Source organism: Lepisosteus oculatus, chromosome 5 (genome assembly GCF_040954835.1).
Source record: "Lepisosteus oculatus isolate fLepOcu1 chromosome 5, fLepOcu1.hap2, whole genome shotgun sequence".
NCBI lineage: Eukaryota > Metazoa > Chordata > Actinopteri > Semionotiformes > Lepisosteidae > Lepisosteus > Lepisosteus oculatus.
In genome coordinates this window covers 30714399-30733260 of record NC_090700.1, presented here as the reverse complement: position 1 = coordinate 30733260, position 18862 = coordinate 30714399, and the positions used below count along the sequence as shown (strand labels likewise).

At 42.1% G+C, this 18862-nt stretch overlaps 1 protein-coding gene across 3 annotated transcripts; it reads left to right on the top strand.

Annotated features, from left to right (window-relative positions):
- Window position 1: 1 nt before the first annotated feature.
- Window positions 2–18586, top strand: LOC102684591 (protein FAM107B-like). 3 transcript variants are annotated; one of them, XM_015342382.2, is made up of 6 exons: window positions 2–102; window positions 619–742; window positions 9917–9944; window positions 11348–11492; window positions 14763–14907; window positions 16262–18586. In XM_015342382.2, exons 2-6 carry the CDS (start codon window positions 719–721, stop codon window positions 16361–16363), a joined length of 444 nt encoding a protein of 147 aa, XP_015197868.1. In that variant the 5' UTR covers window positions 2–102; window positions 619–718; the 3' UTR covers window positions 16364–18586. The 3 variants fall into 3 exon arrangements, with proteins under 3 accessions (XP_015197868.1, XP_015197867.1, XP_069046378.1); XM_015342381.2 differs by lacking the exon at window positions 2–102 and having other exon boundaries at window positions 542–742; XM_069190277.1 differs by lacking the exon at window positions 2–102 and having other exon boundaries at window positions 546–743; window positions 9903–9944.
- The last annotated feature ends 276 nt before the right edge of the window (window positions 18587–18862 follow it).

The following is an 18862-nucleotide window of genomic DNA, read 5'->3' as shown; positions in this document are numbered from 1 at the left end:
GTAAACGCACGTTTATGCGTTAAATAAAGATTAAATATGCGTTTATACTGACTTGATGACTTCAGTTCCATCTTGGACTCTCAGAGAAAAATAATCATTGAAGTGAGTTCTATGAGGAAAACATCCGAAAAAAAAACTACAGTCGTGCGATACATTCCCAAATGTATTTCCCTTCGCTTCCAGTGCATAGTTTGGAATTGATTTTGTTTAGAAAAGACTTTCAATGCGTCCTGGTGTATCAGTACTGGTGGAGCATACGTATTGTTTGGTTTAAAGGCCTCCAGTTCTGTTTACTAATATTTTCGGCATGTACCAGGTACGGGTAAGTACTCAAGATACATGTGTACAAGTATCAGACTCAAAAGACGTAGACAGAAAGTGTAGCTCTCATTATTTTACTTAATAGAACCAACAATGTCGGCGACAATTAGCGTAAATCCCTTTTTGTGCAGCAGGAGGACGGCCCCGGAGGTTTAGCCTGGTTGTTGTAATGGGATTTCAGAGCTCTCTGACGGCACGACTTAAAACTGGTTTGAAAAATCCGTCTAGAAACAGCTGAAAAGAATTCACGGAAAACCACCTGCGCTTCACGTAACAGGGCTGTCTCCATTTCTCAAGATCTCTGTATATCTGGAAAGAAGGATTTATCGAACTGATGGACTGAAAATCCAAACTGGAATTGCATCGCTCTACGTCGGAAGTCGGACGTCTCCCCGTCATGGGAGGGTCGCACGCAAAAAAAGTGAGTTTTTATAACACTCGCAGATGTTCTAAGAGGTTTTTTTCTGCAATCTTTTATGTCTTGCAAACTGATATTTAAAACTCTTTCTCAGCGCTTTAGGTGCTGCACTTGCGCATTATTTCTGTGGGATAGTAACGTGTAAATTCGCAAAAACGTTTTTAAAAATGAGGTCCTATGGTCCTCAATAGTTTTCATTTAGTGATTGAGTAGAATGTGGCTTCGGGCCGTGCAGTATTTCCGACATGTCCAATGATGTTGCAGTAGTTTGACATACTGGTGGATATTCGAATTATTCAGTACACCTGCATAAAATGACGATTTCTGTTATCGCGCTGAGATTCAATACTGCAGTATTGCAACATTTGTGTGGCGTATAGAACATGTAGGGGTTATGAGTGTTATGGGCGCAGCTACACCAGACTAAGAACATCGGTCTTGCTGACAGACTACTTTGACATAAAAGATGTAGATTCAGTGGTTCATCGCTGTTTTTCCGATAGCCAAGTTCTTAATCACAAGCTAATTAATGTAAATTTTCTATTCCGTTCATAGTTTTTAATTTGCTTCAATATCTTATGTCGTTGAATGCAATTTGAAATGGATATCAGTCCTCTGATAATTTCGGAATTTTAACTTTTATCTGTGTTGCCCGAAAGGTAACCAGCTGGAACTCTGCAGATGTTCTCTGTGAGGGTGTCTGATACATTGTCTTTCCATCTGTCTGTTACACTATCTTACAAATTTGGGTGCGGAATTTGTCGGACACAATATGCTTGAAGTGGGTTACCTGTGAAACTCAAGACAGAGCGCGGAAACAAGCAAGCACATCAAGTAAAGGCAACAGTTACTGTAGCTCTGGTGATTCATAGCTCAACTGGTCCCCCAAGAAAATGTTTTAGAACCACTTGAGTTCGGGGTCCCCAGCTCTGTTCCTGGGGGGCTGGTGTAAGTGTTTAAAATAGCAGCACCTGAAGAGCTGGGAGAAGATGAGAAATTGGTCTAATGAATCCATTTGGAGCTGATTCAAATCATTAAGAGCCCAGCTGGACTGAAACCTTTGTAGACCTGAGACACCCCTGGTCTTGTCTGCTCACATAATTAACTGGGAAAAAAAGACTTGTAGTCCAGACATAGGTTTTATATTTACAGTACTTAAAACCATGTGCATCTTGGTCCAAATAAGACAATATTTACTTTGTGGGTTAGAGAGTTTAAACCAGTGGACTTTGCAGCTTAGAGGTGATGCCAATCTGTAATAACAGGTGACCTATTAGACTGACTGGACTGGGGCTCTCCAGGACCAGGGCTGGAGACTCTGTGATTCAGACTGATTGGAGCTCTCTGGGGCCAGGGCTTGAGTCCCCTGCTTTATGTCCTCCGCAACATACTTGTTCCAGCGTGTGCAGGAAAAATTAAGTCAAAGCTGAAGAAAGAAGGACTCTCTTCACACAGGGATAAGTCGGTGATGCTGTTCTTCTCGTTTTTCTTCCTAAGAGTGGCCTTTAGTAAAGAAAAGGAAATATTGCTATGCAGAAAAGTAAGAGTAGAAAGATAAACTCTTAAATCATATGTACAACATATGGAGACTTGACACGATTGTTCAAATTATATAAATAAATACAATAAATATGTTGGTCTCAAAACGTGAGACACAATAAAAATTGCAGATTTGTTTGTTTAAAAAGCCAATGTATTCTGACCTGGAGAAGCACATCTTTACACAGAGAGTGGTGGGTGTCTGTTGCAAACTGCCCAGCCACATTGCTGATGCCAGTTCCTAGGCATCTTTTGTGAAAGTATGAGATGCTTTGATTAATAATTAATAAGTCATAGCTTTTCAGTGTAACAGTGGGGACAACAATAGTGATATAATTAGATCAAACTGTTAGACCTAAACATATCTCAAAATAATTTGTTAAATTTGTGGATCATTCCGCCCCCCTCAGTAATATTGTTCTTATATTGAAAAATATTATGAAACAGTGCATGACATTACCATTGTATTACCCAACTCTGATGAACGATGTACCATCTGGTTCCCTGAAAACCAGTGCATGTCCTTTCACCTGAGGGGGGAGGCAGGTGATTAGCTGTTTAATCTGATTTAATTTTGGAGTTAATCATTTCAGAGGCATCTGCTGGGATTTTGTCATGCTGGCTGTCGGAAAATCCCTTTGCACAGGCCGGACACTGAGAGCCACCCTGTTCGTGCTGGAAAACAGCAGCATATTGTTGCATCCAAAAGGTTCCTTTATCTAATCAGTCACATGATCATATATATATTCTCCAGTTTTGGGGCAGCGTGATGGAATGGTGGTTGGCTTTGCTGGGTCCTTGGGTTCAGTTCTTGGGGTGCCATCTGCCTGGAGTGTGTATGTTCTCCCCTTGTTCCAATTTCTTCCCACTGTCCCACTATTGGTAGGTTTTTGTCTGTGTGTGCCCTGCGATAGACTGGTTCCCATTACTTGCCAGGACGGCTCTTATTGCACTGCAACCCTGAATTGGATGAAGTGGCTAAAAATGAATGGATGGATGGATTATCCAGCTTTGTTATAAGTGTTAGCTGTGCCACAAGTGCATCTTATTGGATTTCATTTTATTTCAAATAAAATAATAGACATGACAATAAATGAGTCCTCGAGTACTCGCGTGGTACCAATGTCCCTCAGAACTGCTGCAGTTACCCCCATGCCAAAAAAAACAAAATATGTCTCTGGGAAAGCTAAACAATTTTCACCCTGTATCTAACCTAACCCTTTTGGAATTTTGGAACATGCTGAACAATTCAGGTAAACATCTGTCTCATTCCAAATAATCTCTTTGAACCCTTCCAATCTGGTTTTAGACAACTACACAGCACAGGAACTGCCCTGGTTTAAGATCATATGGTCTAAATGAACATTTCTATGCTGATAATACTCAAATCTATGTGCGTACTAACCTTGGCACCGATGTGGCTGTCTCTAATGCTTCTCGGCACCTTCCAACAACTATTTAAAGCCAAAGCAGTAACCCTATCCGTGGCTGGTACTGAGCTTGAGTTTCAATCTAAATTAAATTACTTTGGGGTGATATTGGATCCAGGCTTGATGATCTAAATTCACATTGAACAAGCTACATTATGTCCAGAATACAGCAGCTGACTCCTGACAAGGTCATATTCAAGTGATCACTTTACTCCTGTGCTGGAGTCCTTGCACTGGCTTTCTATTAGGTTTTGTCAACTTTGTCGACTCCTCATGCTCACTTATAAGACTCTACATGGCTTGGCACCTCAGAACCTGTCTGACTTCTCTTCCTGCTCCCCACCTCATAATCTTTGTTCATCTAATTCTGGTTCCCTGTTGCTTCCCCAAACTGTCTTACACTCTATGGGTGACAGGGCCTTCTCTTGCTCTGCCCTGGAACTCTGGAATTCTCTCCCTATGGATACCAGAGAGCCTTCCCTGAATTCTTTCAAATCTATAATAATAATAATAATAATAAACTTTATTTTATATAGCGCCTTTAAAGGTGGCTTCTCAAAGCGCTTTACAGGATGACAATAACAATAAATAAGAAGACTACAACAATAAATAAGAAAATTTCACAAGACAGGACACAATTATAATTACAACAATACAACAATAACAATAGAGGAGACCGTGGAAGATGGTATTAAGAAGAGCAGAGGGGTGAAGAATGGAAGCAGTTAAGTAAAGGCTTTTCTGAAAAGGAGGGTTTTGAGTCTGGATTTGAAGGAGTTTAGAGAAGGTGACTCTCTAATATCCTTGGGCAAGGAGTTCCAGAGCTTGGGGGCATAGCAGGAGAAGGCCCTGTCGCCCATACAATGTAGACAGGCTTGGGGGACAGTAAGGAGGGCAGAATTTGAAGAGCGGAGGTTGCGAGGTGGGGAGTAGGGCGATAAAAGTTCAGACAGGTATTGAGGTGCCAAGCCATGTAAAGCCTTGTAGGTGAGCATGAGGATTTTAAAGTCTACGCGGAATTTGACCGGAAGCCAGTGCAAGGACTCCAGGATAGGAGTAATGTGAACACTTGCACTAGATCTGGTCAGGATTCTGGCTGCTGAATTTTGGACATACTGCAGCTTGTTCAGAGTAGATTTAGATACCCCAGGGAGCAGAGCATTGCAGTAGTCAATTCGAGAGAATACAAATATGTTGATCAGCTTTTCAGCCACAGTTAATGATAGCATAGGGCGTAGTCTTGCGATATTTCTAAGGTGAAAAAAAGATGTTTTGACAGTATGCTGTACATGTGGGTCGAATGTTAAGCCAGAATCGAATATAACCCCAAGGTTTTTCAATTTTGATTGGAGCTCAAGTACAGAGCCATCTACAGACAGGGTTACAGGACTGGCTTTACGAAGTTGATGGGGGGTACCAATAATCATGAATTCAGTCTTGTCACAGTTAAGATGAAGGAAGTTTTGAGTCATCCAAATTTTTATGTCAGAGATGCAATTAGATAGAATAGAGACAGCCACATCAGTGTCGGGTTTGGTATGGATGTATATTTGAGTATCGTCAGCGTAAAAATGAAAGCTGAGGCCATGTGATCTTAAAAGCTGACCAAGTGGGAACATGTAAATGCTGAAGAGCAAGGGGCCCAGTATTGAGCCCTGAGGGACACCAGACTTGACAAGACCAATTTCAGACCTGTACCCATTGAGAGAGACAAAGTGACAGCGATCAGTGAGGTAAGACTTAAACCATTTGAGGGCAGTGTCAGAGACTCCAAACACAGTCTCGAGACGAGAAAGCAAGATGTTATGGTCAACAGTGTCAAAGGCAGCACTGAGATCAAGAAGGATGAGTATGGAAAGAGAACCAGAATCAGAAGCTATTTGGAGATCGTTGGTGACTTTGACTAGGGCGGTTTCTGTGCTGTGAAGTTGACGGAAGCCAGATTGGAGGGGTTCGAAAAGGTTGTTTGTCATGAGGTGGTTATGTAACTGAAGTGTGACAGCACGTTCTAGAATTTTAGAGAGAAAGGGTAAGTTGGAGATGGGGCGAAAGTTGTTAAGATTGTCGAGAGCCATGTTAGGCTTCTTTGGCACTGGGGTAATAGCAGCAGTTTTGAGGACCGTTGGTACAATGCCGGTGCTCAAGGATTCATGTATTATATTGAGGACAATGGGACAGAGAGAAGAGAAACAGGACTGGAATAAAGTGGTGGGAATGGGATCTAAAATAGATGTGGTGGGTTTCATGCGCGTAACTAGTTTGTTTAGGGATGCTGAGTCAAGAAGAGAGAAGCTGGAGAGACGGGAACCAGAGAAGTTGGATGAGGAGGGAGGAGGTGTGGAAATTATATCCGTAGTGGAGAGAATGTGATGCCGGATGTTGTCAATCTTAGAACTAAAGAAATCTAAGAATGTGTTGCAAAGTTGTGATGAGGCAGGTAATGTGGTGGGGCAGTTTGGCTTGAGCAGTCTGTTGATGGTGGAGAAAAGATGTCTGGGATTGTTTTGGTGATTTTCAATGATGTGAGAGAAGTAGGTGGATCTAGCAGACTCTATAGTAACCTTATAATCAGATAAGTAATCTCTCCAGGCCTGATAATGTACATTTAGCCCGGAAAGACGCCACCTACGCTCAAGTTTGCGAGAGGCTGCCTTCATGAAGCGCAGATGGTCATTGTACCAGGGGGCAGGGCGAGAGAAGGAGATGGTTCGAGTTTTTAAAGGAGCAAAGGTGTCGAGGGTAGATAAAAGAGCATTGTCAAGTAACTGTATTTTGTCCTCTAGAGGGTCAGAGGAAGAGAAACAGGATAAGGAGGACAGAACAGAATTTGCAAACCTTGGGTGATCAATTGATCGCCAGTTGCGGAAATTTACAGAGCGTGAGGGGGAAGTGTTAGAAACAGGTAATTCCAGATTGAAGAGAATGGCTAAGTGGTCAGAGAGGCCTAGATCAAGGGGGGAGCAGTGGGAGACAAAGGAGTCATTTGCAATAATTAGATCTAAGGTGTGTCCTTTGTTATGTGTAGGGGTACAAACAAACTGAGCAAGGTCAAAGCATCCCAAAAGAGAAAGGAAGTCTTTAGCCAGACTGGAAGAGGTTGAATCAATGTGTATATTAAAGTCCCCTAGAATAAGGATCCTTTTAAATTTAAATCTAGACACAAAAATCTTCTATTCAAACCAGGCTTGCTTTCTTTCTGTATTACAAACAGAAACTATTATTCTATATTGCTGTCCCTAGCACAGTATCACCCATAAATTGGAGTATTTACCTGTAATATTTTTATGACCAGCTGTCTGGACTTTAAGGAACAGGACACTATGAGAACTTTTGTTGAATGTTTGTGATGTGAGTGTTTATTGTAAAGTAATTCCCCACTGTATGTGTACATCATTGTAACTGTTTAATTCTGCTTTCTCCTTGTGTATTTTTTTCTCGTTCTATAAAGTGACACTCTGAGAAGCCACTTTTAAAGGTGTTATATAAAATAGCTTATTATTATTTCATATCTCTCAGTTTACTTTCTCCAAGTCGAGATCTTATGGCCAACTATTGTTAATGTTCCCTTATTGCATTATTTGTACCCAGTGTGTGAAATAGTATGCAGCTTCCAGGTCATTGCCCTTTCATTGGGTAGATGAGTGAGAGAAACTTGTGACTTTGATACATGAATCAACCGTGGGTAACAAGCATATCTGCGAGTTGTACCTTCTCAGAGAAAACTTGTCCCCACCCATTCACTCTAATGATGCTCAGTGGGCACTCACTCACCATCAGTGGATCTCAAGGTGGAAATGATGACTGACATTCTGCTGGTATCGCCAAGTAGTGACTGCGTTGTAATTCACATAATGGTGCATCCTTCAATATTGCTACTTAACACTAAAAACCCCAGTTTTTTGGAACATGGGATCTAACATTTTTCTCTAACATTTTGCATTTGGCCTTCCACATCTTAAAGGTCAAGGCTGTTATTCAAGCACTGTTGTGATGTGCACCTTACAGATCTCCAATAAACTATCCAGCAGAGAGCAGACTTGACTAATTTGCTTATTTTTCAGTTTGCAAAGAGGACCTGTTCTCGCAGTCTTCTATTTTTATTGATGGTTTATATTAGTTTCTTGGGTGATGCATTCAGAAGTGAGTTTCCTCCAGAGCACATAAATATATTTAGTAAGGGACATTGACTTTAATCAGGGTGTGCAACTCTGTCTTCCGTTTCCATTTTTGCCTTTAGTCAGTTGATATGATTAATTGTAACAAAAAAAGAATATTGAAATTCTGAAGCAATTTCTCATTGTGTTTTAAGACTCTACTGTTTCTTAGTCATCTGGGCTCAAACTGACATATATTGAATCCTCAACATAATTGTCTTCACAATCTCTTCAGCTTTTAATAGGCCACCAGCTAATGATGTACACATACAGTGGGGAATTACTCTACAATAAACACTCACATCACAAACATTCAACAAAAGTTCTCATAGTGTCCTGTTCCTTAAAGTCCAGACAGCTGGTCATAAAAATATTACAGGTAAATACTCCAATTTATGGGTGATACTGTGCTAGGGACAGCAATATAGAATAATAGTCAGGGCTCTCCACTCCTTGGAGGATTCCCGATTCAGATCCTGTGTGCAGCACAGCTGTTGTACCCTCATGCAAGGTACTTCACTTGAGTTTGTCCATTAAAAACCAGGCTGTATAAGTGGGTACAAATGTAAGTCACTTATCCAGGTTAATAATTAATATCAAATGAGAGGGGTTCAAATAATGTAATCCAATTATTTATACAACCCTATGGAAATAAATACACAGCCCTATTTACCGTTATTGATGTTGCGACACTGAGAGACTCCTGTGCATTACTGTGTCCAAATGTGGTTTTGTCTACTCTGTATAGCACATTGGTGGTTCAAAACTGTATACCTCTGTACGTCACTATGTGCTTATTTTTATGTTAGATGTAACCACATGTCCCACTAAATTTATTTTTTCTCTTTTTTGACTGTGCAGTTTAATATAAAAGATTAAGGGATTGCAAATATAGTCTGCTTAAACATAAAACTTGTCTATCCTGAAACCATTACCTCATCCTCAGAAGACCAAGAGAAGCTTTAACTGAAGTAGAGGTTTACTGATGCCAAAGCTAAACTTTTTTAAAGCTGAGAGGAGATTGATGTGAACATTTAACCTGTAAATGGGCCACGCGTTTTCTGGGATTTTTTGGTCTTCAAATTGCACACATTGCTTTGAGTAGAGTTTCTTTGGGAATAAATCATGCTGGGTGCTTAAGGATGAATAAGAATCCCACTGTTCAGTAGCTTGATCCAGGGTGATAACACCAGTGTCCTGGCTAAACTCCACTCTCGTTGAGCACAATCTGGCCTCCATGAAGTTATCTCTTAATGCAACTGGTGAAGGACTTGTTTACCTCTGCACCTGTTCTTCCTGTTGTGGGACTGAAGAATGTGCAGAATGGTCATGCTTTACCCAGGTAGTTTGCTTCTCTCAAGGAGCAGATGAAGTATAATGATGTCTTGGTTTTTTCCATCATGGACAACACTCTCTTCATCTGGGTTAATGTCTTCTAACTCTAGAGGCTGACCCGAAAAGTCATTCACAGCTCTTCTATGTTATCACAAATATTGCAACATAGAAAACCTGAGCAGTTATTTGGGCAATAGCCATTCATTTGTCTCAATACTCATTCTGACCTTAAACTGGGAGAGGGATTGAACACAAAAACATTTTTAACCATAACGAGGTTAAACACGAATGCACAAAAATATCCAGTAAAAGCTGACACTATCTTCTTTTGTCTCATTTGTATGTTTTGATCTGAAATGTGTGTTATTTTAGTGCACAGCAAAAATCACGTTTCACTTCATTGTACCAATACTTAATTTTCACTGTGCAAAGGGCTTGGCAATGCTTCTGGATAAAAAGCACTACATCAATGCAAATAATTATTTAATCTACTTTTTACAAGCTGTTGCATAAGCCACCATTTGGTGCATAATACTATATGGTCTGTTTGCATATTTAGAGTGTATTTCCTGTTCTCTTGTGGATTGCACAGGGGCCTGCTAGTCAAGTGCTCTGCAAGGGGAACCTGATTTTTATCCTTTAAAATAACAAATAACCATTTCCTCAAATTAATCATTTTCTTTCTGTTGTTTTTTTTCCTAACGGGGTGAATTCTGCAGAAGCCGGGGTTCAGAAACCCAAGGAAAGGTACAGTAAGATTTTGAGAATTCAGTGTTTGCAGTCTGGTGTTGGTGTTCTATATACTGTCTCGTGTCTGTGCATGAAAGCTGACTTATGCTATATGTTTTGGCTCATATTTGGCATTTATTTTTAAGATGCCAAGACAATTTATTCTTCATAGTCTTGGTGTGGCTAGGTGCAAGATATCTTATGTGTTTTTAATTGATAACTTTCAAGTTATCTGTATTTATCGTTATTTAAATGATTTTAACCCTTAACATCCAATAGCCTTGGATTTCTTTATGAATTCTAGGCATTAAAACGATGCATAACAGTTGCAGTTTGGAAACATCCTGATACATTAGTACAGATGAATGCTGATTATTAAATTTAACAGTTGCATTTTCTGAATATACTCTAGTCTAAATAGCAATGAGCAGAGCGGACACATATTTCAACTAAAAAGCTCAGATGTTCTTGATGATAAGCAGGTTGAAATGAACAATTTAAGAGATCCTCTTTACAGAGCAAATCTAAAGCATAAATGTCAAAAAGCTTATGTGAATCTGAATATTGAAGCAATTTTTGAGTTTATGCCATATTTTTAAGATTAATCTTTATGCTAAGCCCTCTTGTAAAAACGTATTGGCTGGTGACTATAATGTCTTACTAATAAAACTGAAATCCAGCTCTGCTTTTGGTAAGAGTTTAAAAGTGGAGACAAGGTACCCTTTATTTCTTTAAACAGAGGATGAGAGGTCTGTTATATTTCCTTGAAGTAGAGGAAGTAAACATTGGAGAGAAACTTGATGAAGCAACTTATGTAACCCTCTTACATAAAATCTTACACCCATTTACCCATAATCCTTTCTAACATTAGCATCTATTTCCAGGCTTTTGCTGTTAATCCTGTTCAGTCTTACTTTCCTTCCTGTATATGTTTGTGACAGCTACAGGAATATCCATCTCTGTGTGAAAGATTTTCTGAGCAACACTCTGTTCAAGAATATTTTTACTAATTTGTTTGGTTTTAAAAGAAAAGTGACAGATTTGTATGGGCAGACAATCTAAGCAAAAAATACCCCAAATTAAACCAAGGTTGTCAGAAACCCTCATCATCAAGGGTCACACAGATGTCTCTTTGCCACTCCAGCTTAGACCTCTTAATTACTCTTGCCACAGGTTGGGATTCTACCAAAAATAGGAATGTGAACAGACAAATTCCTAATACAATTAATTGTATATGGCCAATAAAGTGATCTTAACTTATCTAAATGCAAATTGTCATTCCAACAGGTTTTAGTCATCTCTTTAAATCAACTACAGCTGAAGACCTTTGAAGCACCTTTTGGGCCCTACTGCCCCAGTCTTCTGTTGCATTCACCTGTAGGGAAGCCCCACTGATCGGCATCCGTGCTTCTTCATTCCAGAGAACTACGTCTGTCGGATGTCTCCCACGCACCAGGCTGTGAACAGGCCCCCTGATGTCATCCGGCCGAGAAAGCTGACCAACCCCATCCTGGATTCGCCCAGCCATCAGGATCTGCACCGCGAGCTGCTGCTTGCTCACAAAACGTAAGCAGAGAGCTCTGCGTGACTTTGCATTGAGTAATCGCCCCATCCCCATCATCAGCCAGTCCCTACTCCCAGTGAGGGTCGCCGCAGGCTGAAGTCTGTTACCGGAGCATGGGCCACAGCGCTGGACTGATGCCAGTGTATTACAGGAACTAGAGCACCATCACCAGCAATGACTTATAGGAGTCATTGCTAGTGGATGCACAGGTTTAGATCTAGTAAGCAATACTGTTGGTATAAAAACACAATAGAGGCATTTAAGAGTATATCTATGAATTGGCTTCATTACTCTGCTCTTCTCCCCACTGATAGCTGGTGTGTGGTGAGCATTCTGGCGCACTATGGCTGCCGTTGCATCATCCAGGTAGATGCTGCACATTGGGGGTGATGGAGGGGAGACCCCATTACCTGTAAAGCGGTTTGAGTGGAATGTCCAGAAAAGCGCTATATAAGTGTAAGCAATTATTATTATATTATCAATTTAACCTATCTTGCTTGATCTGGGTTCATCTTGTCTAATCTTCAAGGGCGACAGTCCTAGTAAGTTTAAACCATAGCGATTGTGAATTCATGGTTTTTTTTCCTCAGTTGGACAGATGTAAGCCTCCTGCACAGGTCTGAGGCAGCTGATGTTTTAAGACCAGTCAGAATCTGCCCGACTGTTACCAGATTTGGAGATCCTTGACATAAAAACCCTGTTTCTGGTTTTAATTTCAATGAAGGCCAAAGAGGGGGGAAAACTGCATGATTTTGAACTGTCATCAAAATTGTCAACAGTATTACCAAAACTACATGGACAAGTGTCGCTTATATCTGTGCAGATGTTGCCTATTGCAGGTGTAGAAGGTGCAGTGGGATCTTGTTTTAAACAACAGTAGTGTCCATTTTTCCATTATTTAACCAATGCCGTTGCCAAATTGTACCAAAGTATGAATGCTTTTTTGTGCCAAGCAATTATCTGAACAACTTAACACTTTGGCAATAAAAATAGAAAACTTAGTGTAACTGAAAAGCACAGTAAAGATCTCCACACATTACCTCAAAACTGAACTTTTTCCACCATTTCAGGTCTAACAGAGTATTTACCTGTCACACCGAACCACATCTAGCAAGAAGAAAAATAGAATGAACTAGATGAAGCTAAAAGCCACAGCCTCTTAACAGCCTGGGGTGACTCAGGCTTGTCTGCAGACCAGGACAGTAGGATAAACAGACTCTTTATATTGAGGACACAACTTTCCACTGCCTATTTCAAGAAAGCACATCTCAGTCTTTCTCATCCACTTAACTCCAGGATTAATGGTCTGGTAGCATGATGGCTTTGTTTGAAAACAAACAAATGGGCTTTGAAGAACTTTGATGTATTCTGAGGTCTACAAACGTGCATATTTGTCTCCTCATTACTGCTGCAACACTGATTGTGAATTGTGAATACAGTCAATATATTTCATTCCTGATCATACCCTTTTCTATTTTTACTGTAATGACCACGTTTAATCAGCTTTAATCGGTGGATTTAAGACCAGGGCCCACTGCTTAAAAATACACAGGATATGAAGGGTGAACAACTGTGATTCTGAAAATCACTGTTTGCTGATGCTGTTGAAGCAACGTTCTTGTAGTTTATTTTTCTTTTCTTAGTTGTTAGTTGCCAGGGTCTAGTCAGTCCAGATCCATGACGCTCATGCCCATCATGTGATTGGCATCGCACGTGACCCGTGTGGTGAGCCCACACAGTGGTTCAATGTAGCCCTTTAAAACTGAGACATCAGTGCCCAGGCTACCAGGCACTGGCCAGCGAACACCACTGCCAGGCCTGGCTCCCAGTCTCCCTGATCGGGCAGGGTTCTCCAAGCTCTCCGAGTGCGGAATGGAACCATCATGGGAGTCTAGTTTGACTTGTTCTTTAATAATAATAATAATAATAATAATAATAATAATAATAATAATAATAATTGCTCAAAGCGCTTTACAGGTAATGGGGTCTCCCCTCCTCCACCACCAGTGTACAGCCCCACCTGGATGATGTGAAAGCAGCCATAGTGACCAGTACCCTCAGCACACACCATCTATCAGTGGGGAGGAGAGCAGAGTAATGAAGCCAGGTCAGAGATGGGGATTATTAGGAGGCCATGACTGGTAAAGGCCAATGGGAAATTCGGCCAGTAAGTCCACAGCACTTGCCTTCACAGGCTGAGCTTGAATTCCGCAGGATACCCCCTCAAGGCAAAGTTTCACCACTCGCTGCCAGAGAACTGAGAAGCCATGTTAATAATGACTTTTTAAGATTCTGATGTGCACAGCAATGACAGAAGCAAAAGAGCAGGTCTGTGCAATGATTTTGTTATGCAACACATGCAGGCTTACAGCTTCCCTTGGCAGGAGACTGACTAGATTAGTTGGTGCGTCTGAATTGTCCGTGTGTGCATGAATGTGTGCACACATGCCCAGTGACAGGCTGGAATCCCGGCCAGAGTTCAGTCCTGTCTTGCACCCTGTGCTTCCTGGGTACAAGGTGCAGTTTGGAAAGCTTTCCTGATGGACAAGCACCCTTTGAGCAGAGGACCTGACCACCCTGAAAACTATTTGTTTAGCAGAGGATGTCTGTTGAAAAGGAGTGGCAGATGTTTCTTTTTTCCAGGTTAAAGGCTAAGCCTGCTTTCCATGTCCCCTTTGAAGTCATGAGCTTTTCCGATGATGTGGTTAGAATTTTAAATTTGAATTTTGAATTTTGTACCATTCTGTTTTGAAGAGAATGTGCAGCAAAGAAACACAGAACTGACATAAAACACAGTGCTCTGGCTCAAACAGCTGTGGGCTATGAACAGTGCATTGTCTGTAACTATGCTCTTGCTTCACAATGGAGCTGCATGTAAGTGTCCTGCCCTGCTCTATAGGAGGGATGGTGCTGCAGTTTCCTGTTCTACCCCTGTGTGAGTCGATGCTGCCCTCTCCTGCCCTGTGCTATGGGGGGGGGGGGCAGTCTGTCCTTTCCTGCCACCCGCTATGGGGTGTGGGGGTTGGGACAGTCGGCCCTCTCCTGCCTAACGCTATGGGGGGTGGGGGTGGGGGCAGTCTGCCCTTTCCTGCCCTACGCTATGGGGGGGTGAGGCAGTCTGCCCTTTCCTGCCCTGCGCTATGGGGGGAGGCAGTCTGCCCTTTCCTGCCCTGCGCTATGGGGGGGGCAGTCTGCCTTTTCCTGCCCTGAGCTTTGGAGGGGCAGTCTGTCTCACCTCGACCTGCAGATGACTGAGCTTTCTGGTGCTGCAGGGGCCTGTTGCCAGGGGAGAAGCCGGAGCTGCAGCGAGTCCTGGAGCAGAGGAGACTGGAGCAGCACCGCGAGCAGGAACAGGCCCTCCAGCCGCCCTCCGACCTCGAGCAGGAGCTCCGCAAAAGACAGCAGAAACTGCAGGAGGTACGACATCATCAAACAGCACACTGGCCTTGTTCAGCAATGCAGGCCCTTTAACCTGGGGCCCTGCCTGTCAACTCATAATGAACTGTGACAACAAGCTTGAAACGATAATAAACGGGATCATTGCATCAGTTAAGTTGCTGATTATTTAAAACAAGTCACACAGGGGAGTGGAAGGCCCACAGCCTTGGACTAAAGCAATGCTAAAATGAAAAACCCGTACAGCACATGACCATGAGCTACAGGGCAAAATTACAAACAAAAGTATGTGTAAACTGGTTTATGTTAACATTAAAAGAACCAATGGTTCCCTGATTGGTTTAACCAGTCAAGTGCTGGTTCCAGTGTGTGCTGTGTGCTAACTTCCTGTTAGTGAGGCCCAGTTCACCTTGATTCTTCAGGGTGTGGGGGATTGAAGTAACTGGCCATGAAATCACTAACTTCCCCCCATGGCTCTTGGGACAGCAGTGAGAGCTGCCCCTTCCACCCCCACCTCAGCTGGGTGAAAGGAGTGGACAGACTGACAGCAGATACTTCGACACTGATTAGAAATTCAAAGAGGTAAAAGGAAAATAAATGCCTGGCAACATACAATTTTTTCAAAAATGCCAGCAGCCATGTAACCCTGCAACTCACACCTGGCAGCCCACTGAAGCTCAGCAGGTGTGAGCCTGCTCAGTACCTGGATGGGAGACCTCCTGGGAAAAACTAAGGTTGTGGCTGGAAGTGATGTTAGTGAGGCCAGCAGGGGGCACTCACCCTGCAGTCTCTGTGGGTCCTAATGCCCCAGTATAGTTATGGGGACACTATACTGTAAAAAGGCGCCATCCTTTGGATGAGATATAAAACCGAGGTCCTGACTCTCTGTGGTTATTAAAAATCCCAGGATGTTTCTCGAAAAGAGTAGGGGTGTTACCCTGGCATCCTGGCCAAATTTCCCTTTGGCCCTTACCAATCGTGGCCTCCTAATAACCCCCTTCTTTGAGCTGTCTTCATCACTCTGTTCTCATCCCCACATACCCTGATAGCTGATGTGTGGTGAGTGTACTGGTCACTATGGCTGCTGTCGCATCATCCAGGTGGGGCTGCACATTGGTGGTGGTGGGGGAGAGTCCCCATTACCTGTAAAGAATTTTAAGTGTCCAGAAAAGTGCTATATAAGTCTAAGCAATTATTAATTATTTTCATCATCATCATCCAAGAAGTTATTATTATAAAAAAACTAAATCTATTTGCTGCTGTCCATTTAATGTTTTCAGACATGCCTGTGCAGGGCTTCCTATCCCTAATGACTCCCAGCCTTCCTGCGTCTCTGAGCTGTGTCCGGTAACCACGCTGATATCTTTTTTCGCAGTACGAGCGGGAGGAGAGGAAGCGCAGAGAGGACCAGGAGAACATTCCCGAGTTTGTTCGAGTGAAGGAGAGCCTTCGGCACATCCAGGCGACGGGGCAGTGAGAAGCCCAGAGTGCTCATCTCCCTCAATCCTCCCTATAGCCCGAATCAGTCTCCTTCGGAGTTCAGGGAAACTAATCGCACTAAAGCATATTGAGCCTTTTCCAGTTTTACAATCTTCACACTGTTACAGCCCGTAAGAAATTTGAGTTTGAACACAGATGTGGATTTGGTACATTAAATATATTGCTGTTTTGTCTTGCTATGCTGTACAACCTACTTTGTGTGGACAAGGGGTGTTTTCAAACACCTCTCTCTAAAACGAATTACTCAACTACAATTCCAAGATCTTTCAAAACTTTCAGTATTTAATCTGAACCCAAAAATTTACACCAAAAGACTGATGAAATAAAATCTCTTCTAAATGTTTTGCAAAGCTTTTGTCCCATCTAAAACTGCATTTCTTTCTCAAATCTTAGATTAGGCAGTTTTTATTCTTTACTCTTGTGTTCACAGTAGTGTATACATCCTGGTGTGAGTGTAAAAGGAACGGGTTTGCCACCACAATCTTCAATCATGGCTGTTAGGTGGGGCTGACTTCATGTTATTTGTAACTTTAAAGTGAGTGTGCAAAGGCAGGAAAGGGGCAAGCAGATACAGGAGAAAACTGCACACTTTTTCCCAAATAACCACTGTTTACGTGTGATTTATCAACCAGTTAACCAATTCCACAATATTCAGTTTTAACTGGAATAAAAAAAGGCATGATGGCACAGTGATTAGCATTGCTGCCTCGCAATGGGGAGGCCCTGGGTTCAATTTCTGGGGTGCTACTGTATCTGCATGGAGTTTTAAATGTTCTCCCTGTGTTTTCATGGGTTTGCTTCCATAGTCCAAAATCATACTAGTAAGTTAATTGGCTCCTGGGAAATTGGCCGTAGTGTGTGTATCTGTGTGCTCCCCTGTGTAGGACTTGCTTCCCCTCTGGGGTGTACCCTGACTTGTGCCTGTTGCTTGCCGGGTAAGGCTCTGGCTCCCCTTTGACCCTGAATTGGAAGAATCATTTAGAAAATGGATGGATCAGCCATGGTTATATAGACGAAACACGTCAAGACATTAACATGTTACCATGGGACATGATACCCTTGATGCCACAGAAAGAGAAGATCAAAAGAAGTCGCACAAAACAAATGCTGGTGATATCCCTGTGCTACTCTCCCGTCTGTCCCAAGATATTTGTTGTCAATCCGTTAGCCTACTAACAACACAGCTCGTTGTAGAGGATCCAGAGAGCCAGACAGATAACAGCACATGCAGTCTTAATGTTCAAGTGAAATTAACACTTGGGAAAAACTCTTGGGAAACTTCCTGGAAAGACCTCCTGGGAAAAACTAAGGCTGCTGTTGGAAGAGATGTTAGTGGGGCCAGCAGGGGGCGTTCACCCTGGGCTCCATGTGGGTCCTAATGCCCCAGTATAGTGGTGGAGACACTATACTGTAAACAGGCGGCGTCCTTTGGATGAGACGTAAAACCGAGGTCCTGATTCTCTGTGGTCATTAAAAATCCCAGGGCGTTTCTCGTAAAGAGTAGGGGTGTAACCCTGGCGTCCTGGCCAAATTTCCCATTGGCCCTTACCAATCATGGCCTCCTAATAATCCCCATCTATGAATTGAGTTCATTACTCTGCTCTCCTCCCCACTGATAGCTGATGTGTGGTGAGACTACTGGTCACTATGGCTGCTGTCACATCATCCAGGTGGGGCTGCACATTGGTGGTGGTGGAGGGGGGTCCCCATTACCTGTAAAGCGCTTTAAGTGGAGTGTCCAGAAAAGCACTATATAAGTGTAAGCAATTATTATTATTAATTATAAATAAGAAACATAATGCAAGGTTAGGCACTGCAGTGACTGGGTGACACCCACGTCTTAGTTATCTCAAGGGCACAATGGCAATGTCCATAAAATGTCACCAACACAATAATTTCAAAATACAATTTCTTGCAGAGCATAAGGTTAAAGCTTGTTTTTAACAAAAAAAAACTCAATGTGTTTGTTATCTCAAGATCCAGTATGACTGGTGTTGCAGTCATTTTTCCTAGTGTTCTGTGAATTCAGGAAGGGGCTGGAGCTGTTTGTAGCTCCAAATCCTCACCTTCAGGCTGTTGGAAGTGTACTTTCCATGGACAGAAAACAGAGAAAGCCTCTATGAAGGCCACAGTCATCAGTAGATGCGATGTTTGAATTCTGCTGTTCAGTGGATGGTGGTATAATGTTCATGCAATAAAGTTATTTAAAAAATATTAGCTAAAATATGAAGTGCTACATGGCTCGTTGCAACATAATTTAAATGATGTTTTAATCATTTCTAGACTATTTTATTTTACATATGGTTAAAATAGGGAAAAATATGGTTATGAATGGTGAAAACAGGCTAGTACTAGTGGTTGCTTATTTTCTAATAGTATTATAAATCAGGAGATTGCAGCTGTGGATGTTCTGTTGTGGTGTGTTCATCACTCTGGGGTTCTGTTCATCAGAAAAGACAATGTGGGCATTCAATAG

What these genes read in the sequence shown, in the direction of transcription:
- LOC102684591 (XM_015342382.2), top strand. Translation starts at nt 719, where the DNA reads ATGGGAGGGTCGCACGCAAAAAAA. An exon ending in CTGCTGCTTGCTCACAAAAC is followed by an intron (nt 11,493 to 14,762) that starts GTAAGCAGAGAG and finishes CTGGTGCTGCAG; the next exon opens with GGGCCTGTTGCCAGGGGAGA. An exon ending in GACAGCAGAAACTGCAGGAG is followed by an intron (nt 14,908 to 16,261) that starts GTACGACATCAT and finishes CTTTTTTCGCAG; the next exon opens with TACGAGCGGGAGGAGAGGAA.